The sequence below is a fragment of the Cyprinus carpio genome, chromosome A24 (assembly GCF_018340385.1).
Source record: "Cyprinus carpio isolate SPL01 chromosome A24, ASM1834038v1, whole genome shotgun sequence".
Taxonomy (NCBI): domain Eukaryota; kingdom Metazoa; phylum Chordata; class Actinopteri; order Cypriniformes; family Cyprinidae; genus Cyprinus; species Cyprinus carpio.
Window position 1 is genome coordinate 13,703,062 of NC_056595.1, and position 20,591 is coordinate 13,723,652.

A 20,591-nucleotide genomic window follows, 5' to 3' on the forward strand; every position below is an offset into this window, starting at 1 on the left:
GCGCAAGCAACTAAACAACACCAAGTGTGCTGTAGACATAAAGTATTCATCTCTCTTGATTGTAAAATTAATAGTTGACATGCCAAGCCATATCTGTTTTAAATACTGCAGTAACTTAACTGATCATTATGTGCAATATTGGTTGAGTCATACAACTCTGATGAATGTGAGCTCAAACAGTTTACATGCTTAAACTATCTGGTTTTGAATACTGCAATAACTTAACTGATCATTATGTGCAATATTGAATGAGTCGTGTAACCGACTGTTGAATGTGAGATGTCTTCTGTGTGTAATGTTGTGTCACATATCCTGTCATCTGTGTAACTTAACTGATCATTATGTGCCATTATGCACCCAAAGGATTGCATTCAATTTCGTTGTACTTGTACAATGACAATAAAAAAGTCATTAAAAAAAGTCATTCAGTATTTGATATGTCAGGAATTAACAGGCAGATTAATTTAAATCACATTTACAAACCTCTATTACAAATTCTTACAATATCGTACAATAATTCTCCAAAGAATACTTAAACTGAGAAATCTAAATGGCGTTTAGACATTTCACTGAATCGGTTCGGCCTGTTCACGATTCGGATTGAATGTCATTGAACTCATTGTTTGTGAGGTCGGGGACGTAGGAGTCTCTGAATCATTTTTCGAACTCTTCGAAAGAACCGACTCCGGGAAATGATTCGGATTGGCCACCAATTGTACGCAGATGTCATCGCCCCCGTAAAGAGATTCTCTGGGAGTGGGTGGTACTTAATGAACCGGGTGACCAAGTCCAAACAGTCCACAGGAAGTCCCTCAGTTCAATGCAAAAATAGAATGACATGTTGACTGTATCGACTTTTTTCTACTAGAATTTGCCACAACAGCAGCATGGTTTTCCTTGTGTCTGTACTAAAAGAAACGAGAGCTTAGATCGTTGCATTATACTGTATCGCAAACACATTTAGCAACTGCTGTTCTTTGTTGACATAATTCACGGCAATGATTAAAAACCCAAAGACGAACATTGGCATAATGCACGCCGGTTTTACAGTTTTACAAAAACGTATTCGTTCAAAATCAAGAACAAAGAGAACTTCTTCATATGTTCCCCACTGCAGTCACGCATCCGATTCGCCCAATCCCCGATAGGATCTATCCAATCGAAAATCGCAACATTGACCAGCTCTAACATGGCTTGTTCTGATTGGCTGGTCTATTTGGCGCTCGTTGATTCTGCAGTGCGCGAGGTGGGCGGCGAATTCTGAGTATAAACGACAGACTGAGCGGGTTTGAATACTTGGAGAAACGGAAATATTACAAATTTGAACATATTTCAAATTTATTTCAGTTCGCTTACAGTCTGCCGCGGTTAAGAGAGAGAAAGACGTCTGGCCAAACAGATACTTGTAGAACTAAAGACGAATTAAGCGCCTGTCTTTTGTTTATCGAGGCTCGCCGGTACTGGTAACGCGTACGCGCGGAGCTGAAAGGACCCTCTGCCGCGAGCTAGCTGAGTTAGCTAGCACAGTTAACCGATCATCTTCACCTAGGCACGGCGCTGACAGACTGACAGAAAAGTCGTTTGTTTGGATGTGGACAGGTCTCTTCCTTCAGGTAGGTACTAGAAGAAGACACTAAAGAGAGTGTTAGTGAAACCACGTTTACTTTCTGGTTCAGACAGCCCAGCTAACCAGTTAGCGACTAACTTTACATTGACACTGCAAAGACAGCAGTCATGTTAGATTATAGACAGTTTACTAGTCATATCATGTTATACCCTACTGTCGAGCCTTAGAGACGTTTAAAGGATAATTCAACTGAAAAGCGAAAAATCTGTCATCATTCACAAACCCTCATGTTCCAATCCTCTTACTTTCTTCCGTGAAAGGAAACAAAGAGGATGAAAGAAATGACAGTCTCAGTCACCATTCGCTTTCGTTATATTGGAAAAGATGCATTAAAAGTAAATGTTGAGTGACATTCTTCTTAACATATCCTTATGTGTCAAAAGGAAAAAAAAAGTCAGGTTTCGAGAACCGTGAGGTTGAGTAACGTTAACGTTAAATGATGACAGTTTTCATTTTTAGTTGAATCTTTTTAGTATCTCCGCTGTGTTCTTCAGTGTTTGTTTCTTATTTGTCATTATAAGACGTGCTGATTTTGTGAAGTAGTGTGAGTAAACACGAGTAAACGTGTTAAATGGTTTTGTTTCAGTTTTCAGTCAGGCGTCGTTTCAATGTGTGTGTTAGACCAGCAGGGGCGCCAGTGAGCTTATACACCTGTCACAGCTACACCAGGGATAACAAAAATCTCAGATTTGGAAATAAAAGTGTACCTAATGCAATCTCAGAACTTCATATTCTTGGTCATATAAAGTTTATTCGTGGTTCAAAAGAGGAATTCATTTTCCTTTTATCTCTTATTTGTTCAGTTTTCTCACGCATGTATGTTACTACTTTTTGTTTATTTTTCTATTTTTGGTGTATATTTTTAGTTTTATATGGTTTATTCGTGGTTTTTTTTTTTCTTATCCTATTTATTCATGAAGAACTTGTAGGAGGGGAAACCTGTGAACTTACAAGTGACACTGTCACTGTCTCTCACTGTCTCTGCTGCTCTTGTAGGCAATTCTTTTTGATAGTTACACATAGTTTTGAAAGATAAAATTCTTTTTTCAGCCTACGTATCCGCAGCATGTTAGGTAATCTCTACAGCAATTTAGTTGGCTTTTACACTCTAGTAGTTCTCAGAGGAAAGTATTGTTGCTCTTTCATAGCTCAGAAGACTTATGTTTTTTTGGCTTTTGTAGTTTTGTGGTTATAGTATTTTTGAGGTATGTTTCAAATGAAGGGAAATAAATTCGGAGACTCTAATAATAGTACTATTAATGTATGGTTAGAATACAGGACTGTGAATGATTTGCTTAATTATTGCTTGGATGATTTTTGTTTTGAATTTTGAAATCTGGCTTGATTGAAAAGAAATAAATAAGAATATAACCCCGCTTGATTTGATTTAAGTTTGTTTTTATGTAACCACTGACTTTTTTTTATTTTTTTTTTCTTGAACTAATTTTTTTTTTTTTTTTTTTTGATTGATTGAAAAGAATTTTCTAAACCCATGTCATTTTGTTTCTCAAGTAAATATATTTTTGATTATTTTCTCAGAAAACACATTTTCTAAACCCATGTTAGACATTTTTCGCTGATTGAAAAAAATAAGAAAAAAAATCAGTTTGTTTTTTCCTGAAAAACAAGAAAAAAAATCACTTTTTTTGCAGTGTGTTCTTTTGTTGGTGTGAAAGGTATTTAGGTGTTATTTATGAAAAAGTTTACCTTTATAAAACTTGCAGAAACCCTATAAATATATATCATATGTAATCACTTTTAAGTAGAACCCGACCGATATGTTTTTTTTTTGGGGGCTGATACTGATGTTAAGGAGTAAAAAAAGACTGATATCGATATATCGGCTGATATTCTTTGTGTATATTATAGTACAGTATAGGGCTGGACGATATATAAAAAAAAATTATATCTCGATATTGTAAATTTTTACGATATTCGATATATATCTCGATATGTTTGCATTTGCATTAAAATAAAAAAAAAACCCATGACTTTCTTTTGCCCATTAAAAAAAAACAAACAACAAAAACAGTTTAGATTGAACAGCTGATTTAAGCAGTTAAAAAAAATCTAGACCAAGTGATCACTTACTGCTTTTTATTAAATTAACACATGTAGGCCTATATGTAACTGAAGTAGTGCAAAACAAGTACAGAAAGTGCATTCTGTCAACTTTTTTAGTGCATGCAATTCACAGTTTAAACTATGCAACTGGGATTTTATTTATAAAGTATTTTATTTTATTATTTTTAAGTTTTTTTAGCTAAGAACACAAGTCTGTCAACTGTCTGCGGTTTTAAGAGAAGTTCTGTGGCATGAAACTATGTTCCCACTGACACTAAAAACCCTCTTAGATTTGGAGCTATTTGATGAAGCACATAGCTATTTCTTATATATAAATGAATACCAAAGATTTTTGCACTCTCTCTGTCTATATTATGAAAACTGGTAAATATAACAGTGAAATTCCCTAATAGTAATTTTCAATTTCATTACAACAGCAAAAACTACTAGCCTGACAAATATAAAGTTCAATCATTATTAAAGACAACTGAACAGTCAGTAAGAACAAATGAACAAATTACAAACAATAGCACATGATGTGCCATTTCATTTGTTTCTTGGCAGTTACTGTGCCATATCAACTAATGTTTAATATTATGGTTTATTTATTATATCACAATGTAATTATATCACAATATAGAATATATTGTTCAGTAGATTTAAACTGTCCATAAATATAACACGCATAACAGAAACAACATTTTTATTTTTGGGGACAAAAAGCAGCAAAAAAGCATTAAATTAATAACATTAATTAGTGATCAAAGACAACTTTGCAAACTGTTTGTAAGAGAACATTGACATTTAATATTAAGTTTACTAATTGAAAAATATTAAAATTTAATTTATTTGAAACCATTATAAGCTGTTAAGCTTTCATTAAAAAAGATTCCTGGGAACAAAAAATAGAGCAGCAAGTGTATGGAACATAAATATTATTGGACTGATGATCTAATGCTGCTTTTCATAGGTGTTAAATAACCCAACAGGGTCCTCTGTAGGCTAATGCAAAATAAAAACAGATAAACATGTATAGCAGTTAGTGTGAGTCCTGGTCCTGTTTTCCTATGCTGAGCTCCATTATCTTAGGAGTGTAGTGCGTCTACATAAAATGAAATAATAATTTAAATGTTAAACTGAAAAATGTGTCTCCTGCACAACTGGTGCTTCTGTCACTTTTTCTCTTGACAAGAAGTGCATTTATTCAGTAGCAGAAACGAGTGCGGAAATGGTAGGCTACTGTGTTCGCAGCGTGTGCTCTTCAATTGCACGCACAAAGGTGCCGGTGCACGCTGTAGCCTATATTCATTCATATCAAAGTGCGAAATAAACTACATGCATGCAATGTCATGGTCAGTTAAGTCATGAATTTACCAAAAAGGCGATTAAAGCTGACTTAAATCTGTGCATGCATGTTATATATTTTATATGAGTCACATTTAAGAACATGTCTCTGAAATGGTTTTTCAAAACTGTGCTGGAGTAGCCCAGCACTGTCTCACATGTCTCTACATACACCCTGTCTACCGGACGCGTGTGGCGCGGCGCGACAAAATACTATACAACTTATTATAATCAGTGATGCTACATTGGATGCGGCACGACCGGACATGACAAATCCCTGACAGTAAACTGCCTCGTCCTATTTATGAGGTACTGACACAGAGTTTGGATGTCCTGTGTAGACACTAGACAGACTCAACCTGTTTCGATGCAGCGGTGTCGCGTCCGGTGTAGACACGGTTCACTGTTTTCACTTGTCTGCATGCACTCTCTTTGAAATAGGAATTTTTCCCACATTTCTTGTTAACTTATTTAATTTATCGCTGTCTCGTTTGTATTTGGCCAGTTTGGAGAAAGCCTCGCCAAACCTGACCAGCCAGGTGTTTGTGATCACGGGAACATATACAAACGCGAATGGGTGACATGAATGGAGATGGCTCCAGTTCAGCGATTGGGTTTGCCAACAAGGTCCATCACCCAACACAAAATTAATTTGCTGAATGCATAAACTTTATTTTCCTGCGCTCAAACCTGCCAATCTAAAGGAAACGCTGTGTATGTACTTTGAGGTAATTTGTGAATTAGCATAGACGTAGTTTAAATAAAACAATTTGTGACTATTACTGTTATTACACTTGTATACAAAACTTATTATGCTTGTTATAGAGTGCGTGACATCACGTGCAATACCGCCGGTGGCAGTAGACAGCTGTGGTGGCAACCAACCACCTTAAGTTTCACATATGCTTCCTGTGATCAAAACTCAAGTGATTGCGAGAGGGGCAGAGAACATCGTTCATGTGCGAGACTATTTGGTTGCAGAGGTATGTCGAGTCAAATGCTGTCAGCAAAGCCAAAGCAACTCTTGATACAGCAGAATTTATCTGGCATGATGCAAGATCCTTGATTGTGCACTGCTGTGGTTTCCAACTCTTTGCGCAGTTCTACAAATTTGGTCATCCACAGTGCTGAATTCTTGAACTCAATTAGTTGCATTTCCATTTACTGTGTATCCATCCACTCTTATCAGAGATTTATCAAATTCATGTCCATCGAAGATTTCAGGCTTAATCAAAGAAGAGAACATGGGTCCATATTTTTGAAATTCCCCAAATCGTGTTGTGAACTCCGATTTGAGTTCGGAAATGTATTTGGATTAGGCATGGGCCGTTATGAGATTTTGACGGTATGATAACCTTAAGCAAAAATATCATGGTTTCATGGTATCATGGTATTATTGTTACAGCTCTGAAATTTGTTATTTTTAAATGATTGAGTAAAAAAAAATACTTTTGCCTGCTGGACACAATATATTTTGTTTTTGAGCAACATGCAGAATATTAGAAACAGTAGAATAAGTTTTTTTTTGTTTTTTTTTTTCTAATAAGAAAAAAATAGACTGACATCGTAACCTCATTTAGTTAAATAATAATAATCATAAAACAAAATTTTGAAGCAAAAACAGAATGTTCTGACAAGCTTTTGAAATTATACCACATAAACTTTTCAGAAGACAGTAAGCTCCCATCAGAAACACATTTATATAAACCCCCTAATCAATATTGAGGATTTTCTTCCAATAGTTTGTACATCATGAACAGTGAGTGATCTGCCTGCTACAGTATTTTTCTCTGTGTGTGTCCATCTTCAGCGTCTCTGGCCTGTGTTAATGGGCGTTAACAGACTTCATATTTTCACATAAGTGACAGTTTGGAAAATGAGTTGCATTGCAACGAAGTTTGTGCAAGTCCAGAACAGAGAGTTGCAATAAGGCAAAAAACTGCCGGTTGCCGATCGTGTAAAGGCCAAAGTATATTTCGGCCGTCCGCGCACCATCTGCATTGCATTATTTTCGTCATCAAGAGGGCTCGTGGACAGCCGCGCACCCTGTGGTACTGCGCATTTGAGCTCATCTGTCCGTGTTTATCTGCGGTTGAATATACTTTTGAAAGCTGTGCGCGAGACGGAAAGGAACGCTGAACGAGAAGTATACCCGGGCCTTAAGTTCAGGGGGCAGCTCCTTAAGTTCGGCCATCCTACACTGACTGACCGCTCGCTCGCACAAACAAACAGTAGGAGAAGGGGTCAGTGTTACTCTCTACACTGCACTCAGCCTGAGGTATTCCTACTCTTTCAGTCATTGAGGAGACATGGAAAACAGCGCATACCGCAGGAACGGTATAATGCTCCTGTATATGTTTGAAATATCGTAATGTGGAGGTAGTAATATCTCTTGACAAGATTGCTAACTTATTTAGTTAGCTAACTAAATTGCAAGCTTGTTTAAAATGGTTTGTTCTGCACCTTGAATCAGAGGTTTAGCTCATTGAAGTGGCCTGTGATATCGGTGAGAAACATTAGTTTCAAAACCCACGTCTCATCTTAGAGTTCAGCGTAGACTTGGCCTTTTTCAGCCAGGAAGGCTTTAATACTGTCAAAGCCGCCAACAAACCTCTCTAAAACTTTACCACAACTTAGCCACCTTACCGCCAAATGGAGAGGAATATCTTTGTACATGCGATCCATTTCCTTGAGAAGGGACTGGAACTGTCGGTGCATGAGGGAAGATCGCTTTACTATGAAAATTAACAATCTTCACAACTGTAGCCATAACTTAAGATCTGAATTTGACATTTTTGCACAGAGGTTTTCTTGGTGTATTATGCAGTGTAATTTCATTATAGGGTGACCCACTTTTTCCTCAATTAATTTGACAGCTCCTTTCTGTTTGCCGACCATGGCGGGAGCTCCATCTGTCGTCAGGGTTTTTCCTACATTGAAATTTTTTTGGTGGCCGGCAAAAAATTTTTTGTCCCGCCAAAGCCTTATTTGATGTGTTATTGGGTTTTGTGAGTGAAGCAGGCTACAGACGGAGTGACGGAGAGAACGAGCACAGCGCCCCTCCCCCGCGTGTGCACTCTCCGTCTTCAGTTCTGTCTTTGCTCCCTCCCTCGCATCAAGCGAACTGGTCCTAAAGGTCGGAAGACCGAATCCATGTTTCATGTGGTGCATTCGGATAATATTTTTTGCTAAAATTACCGCTGGGTGTGAATTGCAGTCAAAAAAAAGTTGCCTTATCTTCTCTTACAACTTGTGACAAGCATTCCGCACATGCAGCTGACATAACTTTGTTTCATGTGGTGCAAAAAAAACTTTGTGAAGTGTGTGTGTTTGTTTGTGTGTGTGTGTTGACAAATCTTTCGCGATGTCCTAACAGCCAGGATTCCCACACAACACGTCCGCTAAAGTCCGAATCGCGACCTAATGATTCCTTTGAGCCGATTCATTATAATGAATGGTTAAAGCAATTGGTCTGCCCGTCAGTGTCTGAATCGGTGTACAACAAATCATTACTTCTTAGAAGAACATACACATCTGAAATGAGAAAGTAAGTGTGCTTACCCCATTTAGCAAGAGTGTTTAGTAAAATTTAGCCTTAATAATTCACAGTATGTATAGGCCTATGACAATGTGTAGTAAATTACCTATAAAATCATTTAGTTTAAAGATAGACTGGAGTGAGATGAAACTAGATCAAAGCACAAAGCAAGCTGTTGCTAGCTAGCTGCTAATTTTTTAATTTTTTAAATTTTATATGGTAAAAAATGACACTATTACACCTTTAAACGCTACATTTTTAATGCTACTTTTTAATTGATATGATTATACTAAAATAATTATCAGGTCTATCAAAAAAGGATTTTATCTTTCAAAACTATGAAAGCCAGTCGTGGAAAAATCACAGCTTTTTTTGCAAAGAGGGCAAGAAAGGATGACAGTGAGAGTGACAGGTAATATCTGTGTCTGATAATTGCATAATTTGTACACATTTTCTAATCGATCAAAAAAACAACAAAAAAACATTATACACACTTGTAGCATGTGCAATGTTTGGTTTATATTAGACTGTATAATTTCAAAAATTTGAATCAAAAACAGAATGGTCTGACTTCAGCTTTGTGAAATAAAACACTGGCATGAAACCGAAACCATAGAAGGGTTGAATGAGACACAATTTCACACTCTGCCAGCAGGTGGCGCTCATGGAACAGCAGCTAGTAACTTGGTTACTGCTGTACAAAAAAACAGCGCTATGTGTATCACCACTACTTTAAATGCATTAGACCGAGCCAAGATGAAAGGAAAATACCACGTAAACTTTTCTGAAAACAGTCAGTTCCCCTCAGAAACACATCCATATAAAATTCAATATTTAGGATTTTATTCCTATATTCTTTGCATCGTGAACTGTGATCTTGCTCTGCCTGCTGCAGTAGCCTATTTTCTCTTTGCATCTGTCTTCGGCATCACAGGCCTCTGTCAATGGCCGCTTATAGACTAAATATGATATTAACATAATATTTCCACACAAGTCCCATTTTGAAAAAATTATTGTGATGCAGTTTGTGTGCAATCACGGAATAGAGATAGTCTCTCAAATAAAACAAATGTCCAGTCAATCGGTGCATTTCTACTCCACTGTATAATTTAAATTATACTATAGATTAATCATTGTTAAAGGTAGAAAGTTACTCGCCAATATCAAATCCATCAACTGTCCCGAGCGTCTGTCCCGGGCAGTCCTTATTGTTGAGCCCTGATGTTGTATGTTTCTATATTGTTTCTGTATTAGTCTATAATGAAATCTAAAGCCATATACTGTACTGTACTGTATGTGCATAGGGAAGCCATGGGATTGACTGGGAGGAAATCGGAGAAGGGTCCTGTTTGCTGGAGACGGAGAGTGAAGTCTGAGTACATGCGACTACGGCAGCTCAAACGTTTCAGGAGGGCAGACGAGGTCAAGGTGATCCATGGACTAATACAGCAGACATTAAGCTGCTCGTATAGAGTTTGGTGTTGGTCAGGCTTTTAGGTGTCATGAGATATGGACAATGCAAATGCACTGTTATTATGTTTAACACTGTTTCCACAAATGATAAAAAGAGTCATGAGAACAACCATGTTGCCTCCCTGTCTGTTGGATGATCTCACATTAAAATATGTTTTCTTACTGTACAGAGCATGTTCAGCTCCAACAGACAGAAGATATTGGAGCGTACAGACATATTGAACCAGGAATGGAAACTGAGACGGATACAACCTGTTCATATTATGACACCTGTGAGCTCCTTGCGAGGGACTAGAGAGGTTAGAACAAATCCTCTAATTCAGACTTCTAAAATGCATATGCATCTCATTTCTGTTTGCTTTTTGAAAATGTCTATTAGTGTTTTATTATTAAATGCATTTAAAGTAAATGCTTTTATCCTAATATTATCTTATTATATAGACTTTTTAATCTAACGTGACTGACATATTTTGCAGTGCACTGTTGACAGTGGCTTCTCTGAGTTCTCCAGACAAGTCATTCCTCTTAAAACACTGAACGCTGTGGCCTCTGTGCCTGTGATGTACTCATGGTCTCCACTCCAGCAAAACTTTATGGTAAAACCAAATTTCTTTTATTTGTAATGTATTTAAAAAAAACACACTTTTAATGTTGTATTTTGTTTTAGGTTGAGGATGAGACTGTATTGCATAACATCCCTTACATGGGTGATGAAATCCTTGATCAAGACGGCACTTTCATTGAAGAGCTTATTAAAAATTACGATGGGAAAGTTCACGGAGATAGAGGTCAGGGATCTGTTTTTTTTTTTTCTGATTTATAAGATTTGAGCTGGTTAGTGTTTTAAAGAAATATTTCCCCCCAAAATAAAAATATAAAACAAATTGTAAAACAGTTTTTATGCTCTACTGAATAAAAGCACACACAGATTTGGTATGATGTTGATGAATAATTTAAATAATGACAGTTTTAATTTTTGGGGGAAATATCCTTTTAAGAATTGATTCACAATTATCTGCTTAAGCAGAACTAACATTTGTCGCAGTATTGATTTCTTGTTCTGTTTTGTGTCTAGAGTGTGGCTTCATAAATGATGAGATCTTTGTGGAGCTAGTGAATGCACTCAATCAGTACAGTGATAATGAGGAGGATGATGAAGAGGAGGATCAGCATGATTGCAAGTTTGAGAAGATGGACCTCTGTGATGGAAAAGATGATGCTGAAGACTCTCACAAGGACCAGCTGAATTCTGAAAGTAAGAAAAATTAAATGGTTTTTAGTGTAAAGTATGTAAAAACACACACAGCACTTTGATACAATTAAAATATATTAAAGGGATACTCCACCCCAAAATGAAAATTTTCTCATTATTCAATTACCCCCATGTCGTTCCAAACCCGTAAAAGCTTCATTCGTCTTTGGAACACAATTTAAGATATTTTGGATGAAAACCGGGAGGCTTGTGATTGTCCTTTAGACTGCCAAGTAAAATACACTGTCAAGAAGAGCGTAAGCTGCCTGTGTTCAGCTCATATTTTCCAAAATGGTGCTACGGTGATGTGGAGAGACACAGAGGAAACAAATTGTTGAATAAAGTCATTATTTTTGTTTTATTCGCATGCAAAAACTATTCTCGTCGCTTCATAACGTTACAGTTTAACCACTGATGGAAGATGGACTATTCTGACGATGCTTTTCATACTTTTCTGGACCTTGACAGTCTATTTTACTTGTCAGTCTATGGGACAGTCACAAGCCTTCTGGTTTTCATCCAAAATATCTTAAATTGTGTTTCAAAGACGAACAAAGCTTTTACGGGTTTGACATGGGAGTAAGTGATTAATGACAAAATTTTCATTTTGGGGTGGAGTATCCCTTTAAGCTTCACACATTTATTTATTAATTTTTTTTTAAACAGATTTACAGCAGTATGCATCAACAGTGTTACATATGTTAGTACTGTAGCATGTATATGTATTTTGATACTTTAGATTATTTTCTTGTTCAGTGCATGGTATTGTTTTTCAAACAAATCACATGCCCTTTAGTGCTTACAATAAACAGGCATTTTATTACATGGTGGATGTTACAATTTCTCAGTTCATTTTTCAATAACGAACTCTATGTTTTCTTATTGTATGCAACAGGTCTCAACAATGACGGATCAAAAAAGTTTCCCTCTGATAAAATCTTTGAAGCCATTTCTTCCATGTTTCCTGATAAAGGTTCAACTGAAGAACTCAAAGAAAAGTATGTTAGAAAACAACTCCTCTGAACAAGAACTTCCAATGGTTATGACAAACCTAAATGGAAAATAATGTGAAGCTTCTGTTTGCATTGAAATTTTATGGGTGGTGATCATGTTTTGAGATATATTGTCTTTTTGCAGATATAAAGAACTCACTGAGCAGCAGCTCCCTGGGGCTCTTCCTCCTGAATGCACCCCCAACATTGATGGTCCAAATGCTAAATCAGTGCAAAGAGAGCAGAGTCTGCACTCCTTCCATACACTCTTCTGCAGGCGTTGCTTCAAATACGACTGTTTCCTTCACCGTAAGCAATGATTTGACAAAATGCTGTCCTCTAACAATAAAAATCAACTATTTAAGATTGCATTTCTATAAATGCATTCCTCTTTTGATTTACAGCTTTTCATGCAACTCCAAACACATACAAACGTAAGAACATAGAGAATCTGGTGGATGGCAAACCATGTGGCATTTATTGCTACATGTATATGGTTCAGGTAAGTGCATTTCTCCACTTGTTCCAAAATGAAAGGTTGTTAACCCTGAAGGCTTGATATATTTGTGTGGTTTGAGTTGGCACAAAACTGCAAGTGCAGTCATGATTTCTGTCTGAAAGTGTTTGCATGCAGGTTTTACACATAATTGCTAATCTTTTCAAGTGCTGCTTAATTCTGACTTTCACTCTATGATTAACTCTGGCATACATATCTCTTTAGGATGGCATGGTCAGGGAATACCCAGCAGGTGTGATTGCTGAGCGTGCCAAGACCCCTTCTAAGCGCACAGTGAGCAGACGCAGAGGAAGACTTCCGAACAGCAACAGTAGACCCAGCACCCCAACAGTTAACACTGAGACTAAAGACACTGATAGCGACCGAGAGGGAGGGGCAGATGGAAACGACTGTAATGATAAAGATGATGATGATAAAAAGGATGAGACCACCAGCTCCTCAGGTAGAGATTGAGTGTCTATGAAAATATAGGTGATAAGTTTGCATCCCTGAATTTGATTGGGTGCTGTCAACCATGAAAATCATAGTAATAAAGTCACATAGTAATGTCACAATTGATTTTATATTAGTGTTTTGGAGCTATGAAAATGTAATTGCTTAAGTTTTTCTGTTATTTATTTATTTATTTATTTTGTATAGAGGCAAACTCCCGCTGTCAGACTCCAGTGAAGTTGAAGTTGAGCTCAGAGCCTCCTGAGAATGTGGACTGGAGTGGCGCTGAAGCATCTCTGTTCAGAGTGCTCATTGGTACTTACTATGACAACTTCTGTGCTATCGCCAGACTCATCGGCACAAAGACCTGCAGACAGGTACACACACCTGAGAAGATGGCTTTATGCAATCCCATTACATTTTGCAGTGGTCATAATACTGTTAAATGCTAGACAACTATGCATAATTGCTGTGGAATTATTTTTGAGTACCAGGGAATTACAAGTTACCACAAACAGTAATTTAACAAACAGTGAAATTAATTTATGTTTTAGTAGTTTTTCTTGTTTTGGGCTTTGTCAGGTTTATGAATTCAGGGTAAAGGAATCTAGCATCATTGCACGTGCACCTGCGGTGGATGAAAACACTCCTCAAAGGAAGAAGAAGAGGAAACACAGGTGTGTGTTCAAAGTGATATTTGTAAGAGTCTGACTACCCTTAAATTTTTTGTCACTTTCAATATATTATGATAAGACGTGCCGCTATTCGGTTATTTGATATATCATGATAATGAACATGCATGATATTGTTATCGTGGGCACTTCAAAATACCGTGAATAATTATTTATTACAAATTATTTCGATTTTTTAAATGCATTTTAAGAATACTTTTCCCATCAACTGATCACAATGCAAAATACCGCTGCGCACTCAAACCGCTGATCACTCTCTCTGAACCCTTTAGTTATCTGTGTAAATATGTAAATCATGCACCAGTCATAATGTATTCAGCCTTTGCTGTTCTACTGAAGTAAAAGGTGGTGGGTTAAAGGGTCTTAACTCAAGAAGAATAATAGAATTGACCACCTTGGGCATAAAAGGAGGATTAGGTTTCCTCTGCATCTCCTGCCATAAATTGCATACACGTTGAATCCACTGAATAAGCATGAATTTCACTTACACGCTTTGCTGAAGACAAATTCAACAGCAGCACAGTCTTAAACGACAATAATTTTAGTCACAGAAAGTGCATCAAACACCAGAACCAGATTCTATGAAGGGGAAATCTGTTTTGAGACCAGTAAAGCACGATGCCCGCCCTTCACAAACCTTCATACCATAGGGTGCTGCCCAACAGTTTTGTTATCAAAACCTACATGACAGGCAGATATTGTGGCCAGAAACACCTTTATGGTTGAAAACACTTTATCATTATCTATCAGATCCTACAGAAAAGATAGAATAACTGCTACCAAACACTAAAAGGGGATTACGTGTCTAGCTGCACTCCAACACTCAAACAAGCCCCATTTACATTCATATAGTGACCGAGTGGAAAGGGCACTAGAGTTCTGTATAGTTCTGATAACACTGTCTGGAAGACCAGCCACATTCATATTAAGCCGCTCACTGGCCATTTCAATATCGTGATAATACCGTATTCCGTGATAAAAGCATTAGCAATTAATTGCAACATGAAAATCTCATACAGTTACATGTCTAATTATGATATCATCATATTAAATTTAAATAAATTAAAATTATGATGGTGCATTTCAATCATGTAATACCCTGTTGTGCTTTCCTGGGTTCTTCTAGACTGTGGGCCACTCATTGTCGGAAAATTCAACTAAAGAAAGGTTTGTGTCTTTAAGTGAGAGGCTAGCTCATACTTTTAGATGGTGAGATATTTCATTGTGAAAGTAAAATGCAAGTACACATTTTTTATATATGTGAAATTTCTGCTTGCAGATGGCTCTTCCAATCATGTGTACAACTACCAGCCATGTGACCACCCACGCCAGCCGTGTGACAGTTCTTGCCCTTGTGTCACTGCCCAAAACTTCTGTGAGAAGTTTTGCCAGTGTAGCTCGGAATGTGAGTGTATAGAGACACACAGACCAACACCAGTCAGGCAGCTCATGTGTGCAACATCAATGTGACCCCCAGTTTACACTAAAACACTGGAACATAATCTTGACGTTTGGTCTTGGAAAGGGGAAACAATGCAGTAATTGCTTCTTATTCTCTAAATGTGATGGCAAGTTAAAAGCATTTCATTTTGACCTTCATTTTAAATCAGTTGTTTTTGTAGAAGAGTTTTTCAGCAGAACTCTTGCATTTAAATTATTGGCACTGAATGTAGAGAAATTAAGGTATTGGAGGTGAAGGTATTGCATTCATATGAAGTGTTTTTTTTTTTTTTATTATTATAACAGCCATGATTGATTTGAACAAGTCAGGTCTAGAATCAGGAGTTATTTTTGAACTAGATATTTCTATCTGTACAGGTCAGAACCGGTTTCCAGGCTGCCGCTGTAAGGCTCAGTGTAACACCAAGCAGTGCCCCTGTTACCTGGCCGTACGAGAGTGTGACCCTGACCTGTGTCTCACCTGCGGGGCGGCTGATCACTGGGACAGTAAAAATGTCTCCTGCAAGAACTGTAGCATCCAGAGAGGAGCAAAGAAGGTACATTTTTATCTGTCACACATCAGCATGAAGATGCATGTCATTTTTCACAAATATAAACAAGACTGTTGTGATGCACCCTCTTTTCTTGGTTATGCCATTTCTTGTTTTTTTTTACACTTGCTACTGGCTCCATCTGATGTGGCCGGATGGGGAATCTTCATCAAAGAGCCAGTTCAGAAAAATGAGTTCATCTCCGAGTACTGTGGGGAGGTGAGATGTTAAAAAATAAGTAAATAAATAAACATCAAGACTACATAACGCACAGTGAAGTTTCCTTTTTACGTGACGTTTCTATTTTTATCTGCTAGATCATCTCCCAGGATGAGGCAGACCGCAGAGGCAAGGTGTATGACAAATACATGTGCAGCTTTCTGTTCAACCTTAACAATGGTAACTAACCTCTATCTTGCAAATGTTCACTGTTCACACGCCCCCTCACTGGCTGACAACCTCCCACCTTTCACCAACAGATTTTGTTGTTGATGCAACTAGGAAAGGGAACAAGATCAGGTTTGCCAACCACTCTGTAAACCCCAACTGCTATGCAAAGGGTAAGTCACTCAGAATCTAAGTATCCAGTACTAAATGGATCTTGTGTGTAAATTGTCATGATCTGTTCCCGTCTGTCCCCACAGTGATGATGGTTAATGGGGATCACAGGATTGGCATATTTGCTAAAAGAGCCATACAGACTGGAGAGGAACTGTTCTTTGACTACAGGTAAAAAAAAAAAAAAAAAAAAAAAGTTATATATATAAATAGGTGTATATTTTTATATTTTATTGTGTTGGAAAAGTTCATTAATTTCAGTAATTCAACTCAAATTTTGAAACAATTGCACTAAATTAAATAAATGCACGCAGACTTATTTGTGATGATTTTGGCTCACATTTAACAAAACCCCACCAATTCTCAACAAATTAGAATACTTCGTAAGACCAATAAAAAACATTTTTAGTGAATTGTTGGCCTTCTGGAAAGTATGTTCATTTACTGTACATGTGGCACAGTGGTTAACCAGAAATATTTAAATTGGCACGTCATGCCAAAAAGGTTGCCGACCACTGCTATATACGCTCTACAGACGGAGTACGTGTTAACCTGTATAATGTATAACAAATGTATTTCAACACCTGAGGCACTGCTACAATGAGCTCTATGACCAATGCATGGCAAAAAAGGAAAAAAAAAGCCCTGGACATGGGATTTATTTATTTGCCATATGTCTAGACATTTTGTAACACCTTTGGTTAGTGATTATTTTGACTTATGTCTGTTCTAGAGACATGTTACAACTTTTTGATATATAACTCTAATCGGTTTTCTTTTGAAAATGTTTCAAATTCATGCTGAATCCATTTATGACTGTAAAGCATGTATGTGTGTGTCAAAATCGTGATTAAAATCGAAATCGCACAATTGATCAAAGATATCGGGATAGTTTTTTTTTTTTTTTTTTTTTTTTTTTTTGTCCATATCGCACAGCCCTACTGGAAAATGAAATCAGCATCTTCAAAAAGCTGGTCAGCAGAAGGAAGCATGAAGTGCTCCAAAATTTCTTGGTAAACGGATGCAGTGACTTTGGTTTTTAAAAAACACAATGGACCAACACCAGCAGATGACATTGCACCCCAAATCATCACAGACTGTGGAAACTTAACACTGGACTTCAAGCAACTTGGGCTATGATCTTCTCCACCCTTCCTCCAGACTCTAGGACCTTGAGTTCCAAATGAAATACAAAACTTGCTCTCATCTGAAAAGAGGACTTTGGACCACTGGGCAACAGTCCAGTTATTCTTCTCCTTAGCCCAGGTAAGACGCCTCTGACATTGTCTTAACAAGAGGAATACGACAACTGTAGCCAAATTCCTTGAAACGTCTGTGTGTGGTGGCTCTTGATGCCTTGACCCCAGCCTCAGTCCATTCCTTGTGAAGTACACTCAAATTCTTGAATCGATTTTGCTTGACAATCCTCATAAGGCTGTGCTTCTCTCAGTTGGTTGTTTGTGAAGTACACTCAAATTTTTTAATTGATTTTGATTTTCTGTTATCATGATTGTGTTCATCATACTTTGAAAATGCAGCTTCTTTGGCAATGAATATTTGTGGCTTTCCCTCCTTGTAAAGGGTGTCAATGATTGTCTTCTGGACAACTTTTAGATCAGCAGTCTTCCTCATGATTGTGTAGCCTAGTGAACTAAACTGAGAGACCATTTTGAAGGCTCAGGAAACCTTTGCAGGTGTTTTGAGTTGATTAGCTGATTGGCATGTCACCATATTCTAATTTGAGATAGTGAATTGGTGGGTTTTTGTAAAAAAAAAAAAAAAAATCACAATTAAAAGAACCAAAGACTTTTACTACTTCAGTCTGTGTGCGTTGAATTTAATACACGAGTTTCACAATTTGAGTTAATTTATTTCAGGAATACAACTTTTCAGTGACATTCTAATTTATCGAGATGTACCTGTATATACACTCACTGACCACTTTAATAGGTACACCTGTTCAATTGCATGGTAACACAAATTGCTAATCAGCCAATTACATGGCAGCAACTCAATGCATTTAGGCATCTAGATATGGTGAAGACAACTTGAAGTTCAAACCGAGCATCAGAATGGGTAAGAAAGGGGATTTAAGTGACTTTGAACGTGGAATGGTTGTTGGAGCTAGACGGGCTGGTCTGAGTATTTAAAAAAAAAAAACTGCTGATCTACTGGGATTTTCACGTACAACCATCTCTATGGTTTACAGAGAATGGTCTGAAAAATAGAAAATATCCAGTGAGCAACAGTGTGGACGAAAATGCCTTGTTGATGTCAGAGGTCAGAGGAGAATGGTCAGACTGGTTAGAGATGATAGAAAGGCAACAGTAACTCAAAAAAAACACTCGTTGCAATCTATGAACGCACAACACGTCGAAGCCTGATGGGCTACAGTACCAGAAGACCACACCGGGTGCCGCTCCTGTCAGCTAAGAAAAGGAAACAGAGGCTACAATTCGCACAGGCTCAACAAAATTGGACAATAGAAGATTGGAAAAACGTTGCCTGGTCTGATGAGTCTCGATTTCTGCTGCATCATTCAGATGGTAGGGTCAGCATTTGCCGTAAAGAACATAAAGGATTGGATCCATCCTGCCTTGTCTGAACGGTTCAGGCTGCTGGTGGTGGTGTAATGGTGTGGGGGATATTTTCTTGCCACACTTTGGGCCCCTTAATAACGATTGAGCATCGTTTAAACGCCACAGCCTACCTGAGTATTGTTGGTGACCATGTCCATCCCTTTATGACTATAGTGTACCCATCTTCTGATGGCTACTTCCAGCAGGATCTCAGACTGGTTTCTTGAACATGATAATGAGTTCACTTTACTCAGATGGCCTCCACAGTCACCAGATCTCAATCCAATATGTGGTGGACGGGAGATTAGCATCATGGCTGTGCATCTAACACATCTGCAGCAACTGTGTGATGCTGTTATGTCAATATGGACCAAAAGTGGGTCCAATCCGGTACTAGAAAGGTGTACCTAATAAAGTAGCCAGTGAGTGTGTATATATTGGTGCAGAGGTGTTTTCTTCAAAATAATGCAAAAGGTGTTATTTCTTCTTTGAGAGGTGCTTTTGAGCCATCTAACCTGTTTACGTTTCTCTTTTAGATACAGTCAAGCTGATGCTCTGAAATATGTAGGTATTGAACGTGAAATGGAAATTCCATAAAGCCATCTACCTCCTTCAACAAATGCCTTACACTCTTCAGGAATTCTCTCTCCACATGCTTCACCATACAGTTTTATAGGACAAGGGCAAAGTTTTTAACAGTGACATTTTGAGGACTTCCTTTAAAAAAAAACAAAAAAAAAAACTCGACCAACAGGCTGACTCTGGGATACACTTTCTGATAGTAACTTGAACACTCTGTCATGTTTACAGTTGAGGTTTTAATAGAGAATCATTTTATAATGGGCCATTGTTTTGTATCTGGATTGTAGGTGTTTTTGTTTTAAATTATTTTGACTGTTTCTTCTATACCTTTGGACCAAATTTCACATTTAAACTGGCTGTACGTTTGTAATGCAAAAACATATATCATGTAGTCCCCACCGTTTTAAGGTTTGTTCATGGAACCAAAGCCACTGTCACTGCTTTGCATGTTAATATCTACAAAACCACATTGCAGAGGTATTAAGTGCATTTTTTTGGTGCCAATGCAGTTGCTGTAAAAACAAAACTTATGTAAGGAGGATAGACTCAGTATCATATTATTATTGCGGTGCCTTGACATGTTTAAAGAACACTGAATAGATTGAATTAGATTTCCTAAAATGTTGAATGGTGTACTCAAATTGTTGTATGCATGAACAAAGGTTTCAGTAATGGAGTGGAATCAGGTAACTCTTCATTCCTCACTGTACATTTTGTAATGTTTATTCAGACAGTTGCAGCTATGAACTTTAGACGTCACTAAATGTAAAGAGATTGGATTAAGGTGCTGTTCTCGTCCCTGGTTACGTGAAAAAACAATCACTTTTTTTTTTCTGAATGTGGGATACTGTAAAATCAAAGCAATAATACCAGGCTTGACTCCAGAAGTCCCTATTTATTTTATGCGTGTAAACAAGTTTTCTAAATTATTGATGGCTATCGTTTGCTGT

The 20,591-nt window shown here is 37.4% G+C and overlaps 1 protein-coding gene across 2 annotated transcripts; it reads left to right on the forward strand.

Moving 5' to 3' along the window:
• The first annotated feature begins 1,226 nt into the window (after positions 1 to 1,226).
• On the forward strand, positions 1,227 to 20,361 carry LOC109074719 (histone-lysine N-methyltransferase EZH2). 2 transcript variants are annotated; one of them, XM_042714261.1, is made up of 20 exons: positions 1,227 to 1,613; positions 9,878 to 9,995; positions 10,217 to 10,345; positions 10,523 to 10,642; positions 10,714 to 10,834; positions 11,122 to 11,301; positions 12,194 to 12,296; positions 12,436 to 12,599; positions 12,695 to 12,792; positions 13,012 to 13,249; positions 13,447 to 13,616; positions 13,822 to 13,916; positions 15,058 to 15,098; positions 15,211 to 15,336; positions 15,750 to 15,928; positions 16,046 to 16,141; positions 16,240 to 16,321; positions 16,402 to 16,482; positions 16,567 to 16,651; positions 19,596 to 20,361. In XM_042714261.1, the coding sequence occupies exons 2-20, from the start codon at positions 9,885 to 9,887 to the stop codon at positions 19,654 to 19,656; spliced, it is 2,280 nt and encodes a 759-aa protein (XP_042570195.1). In that variant the 5' UTR covers positions 1,227 to 1,613; positions 9,878 to 9,884; the 3' UTR covers positions 19,657 to 20,361. The 2 variants fall into 2 exon arrangements, with proteins under 2 accessions (XP_042570195.1, XP_042570194.1); XM_042714260.1 differs by having other exon boundaries at positions 1,228 to 1,613; positions 9,878 to 10,001.
• The last annotated feature ends 230 nt before the right edge of the window (positions 20,362 to 20,591 follow it).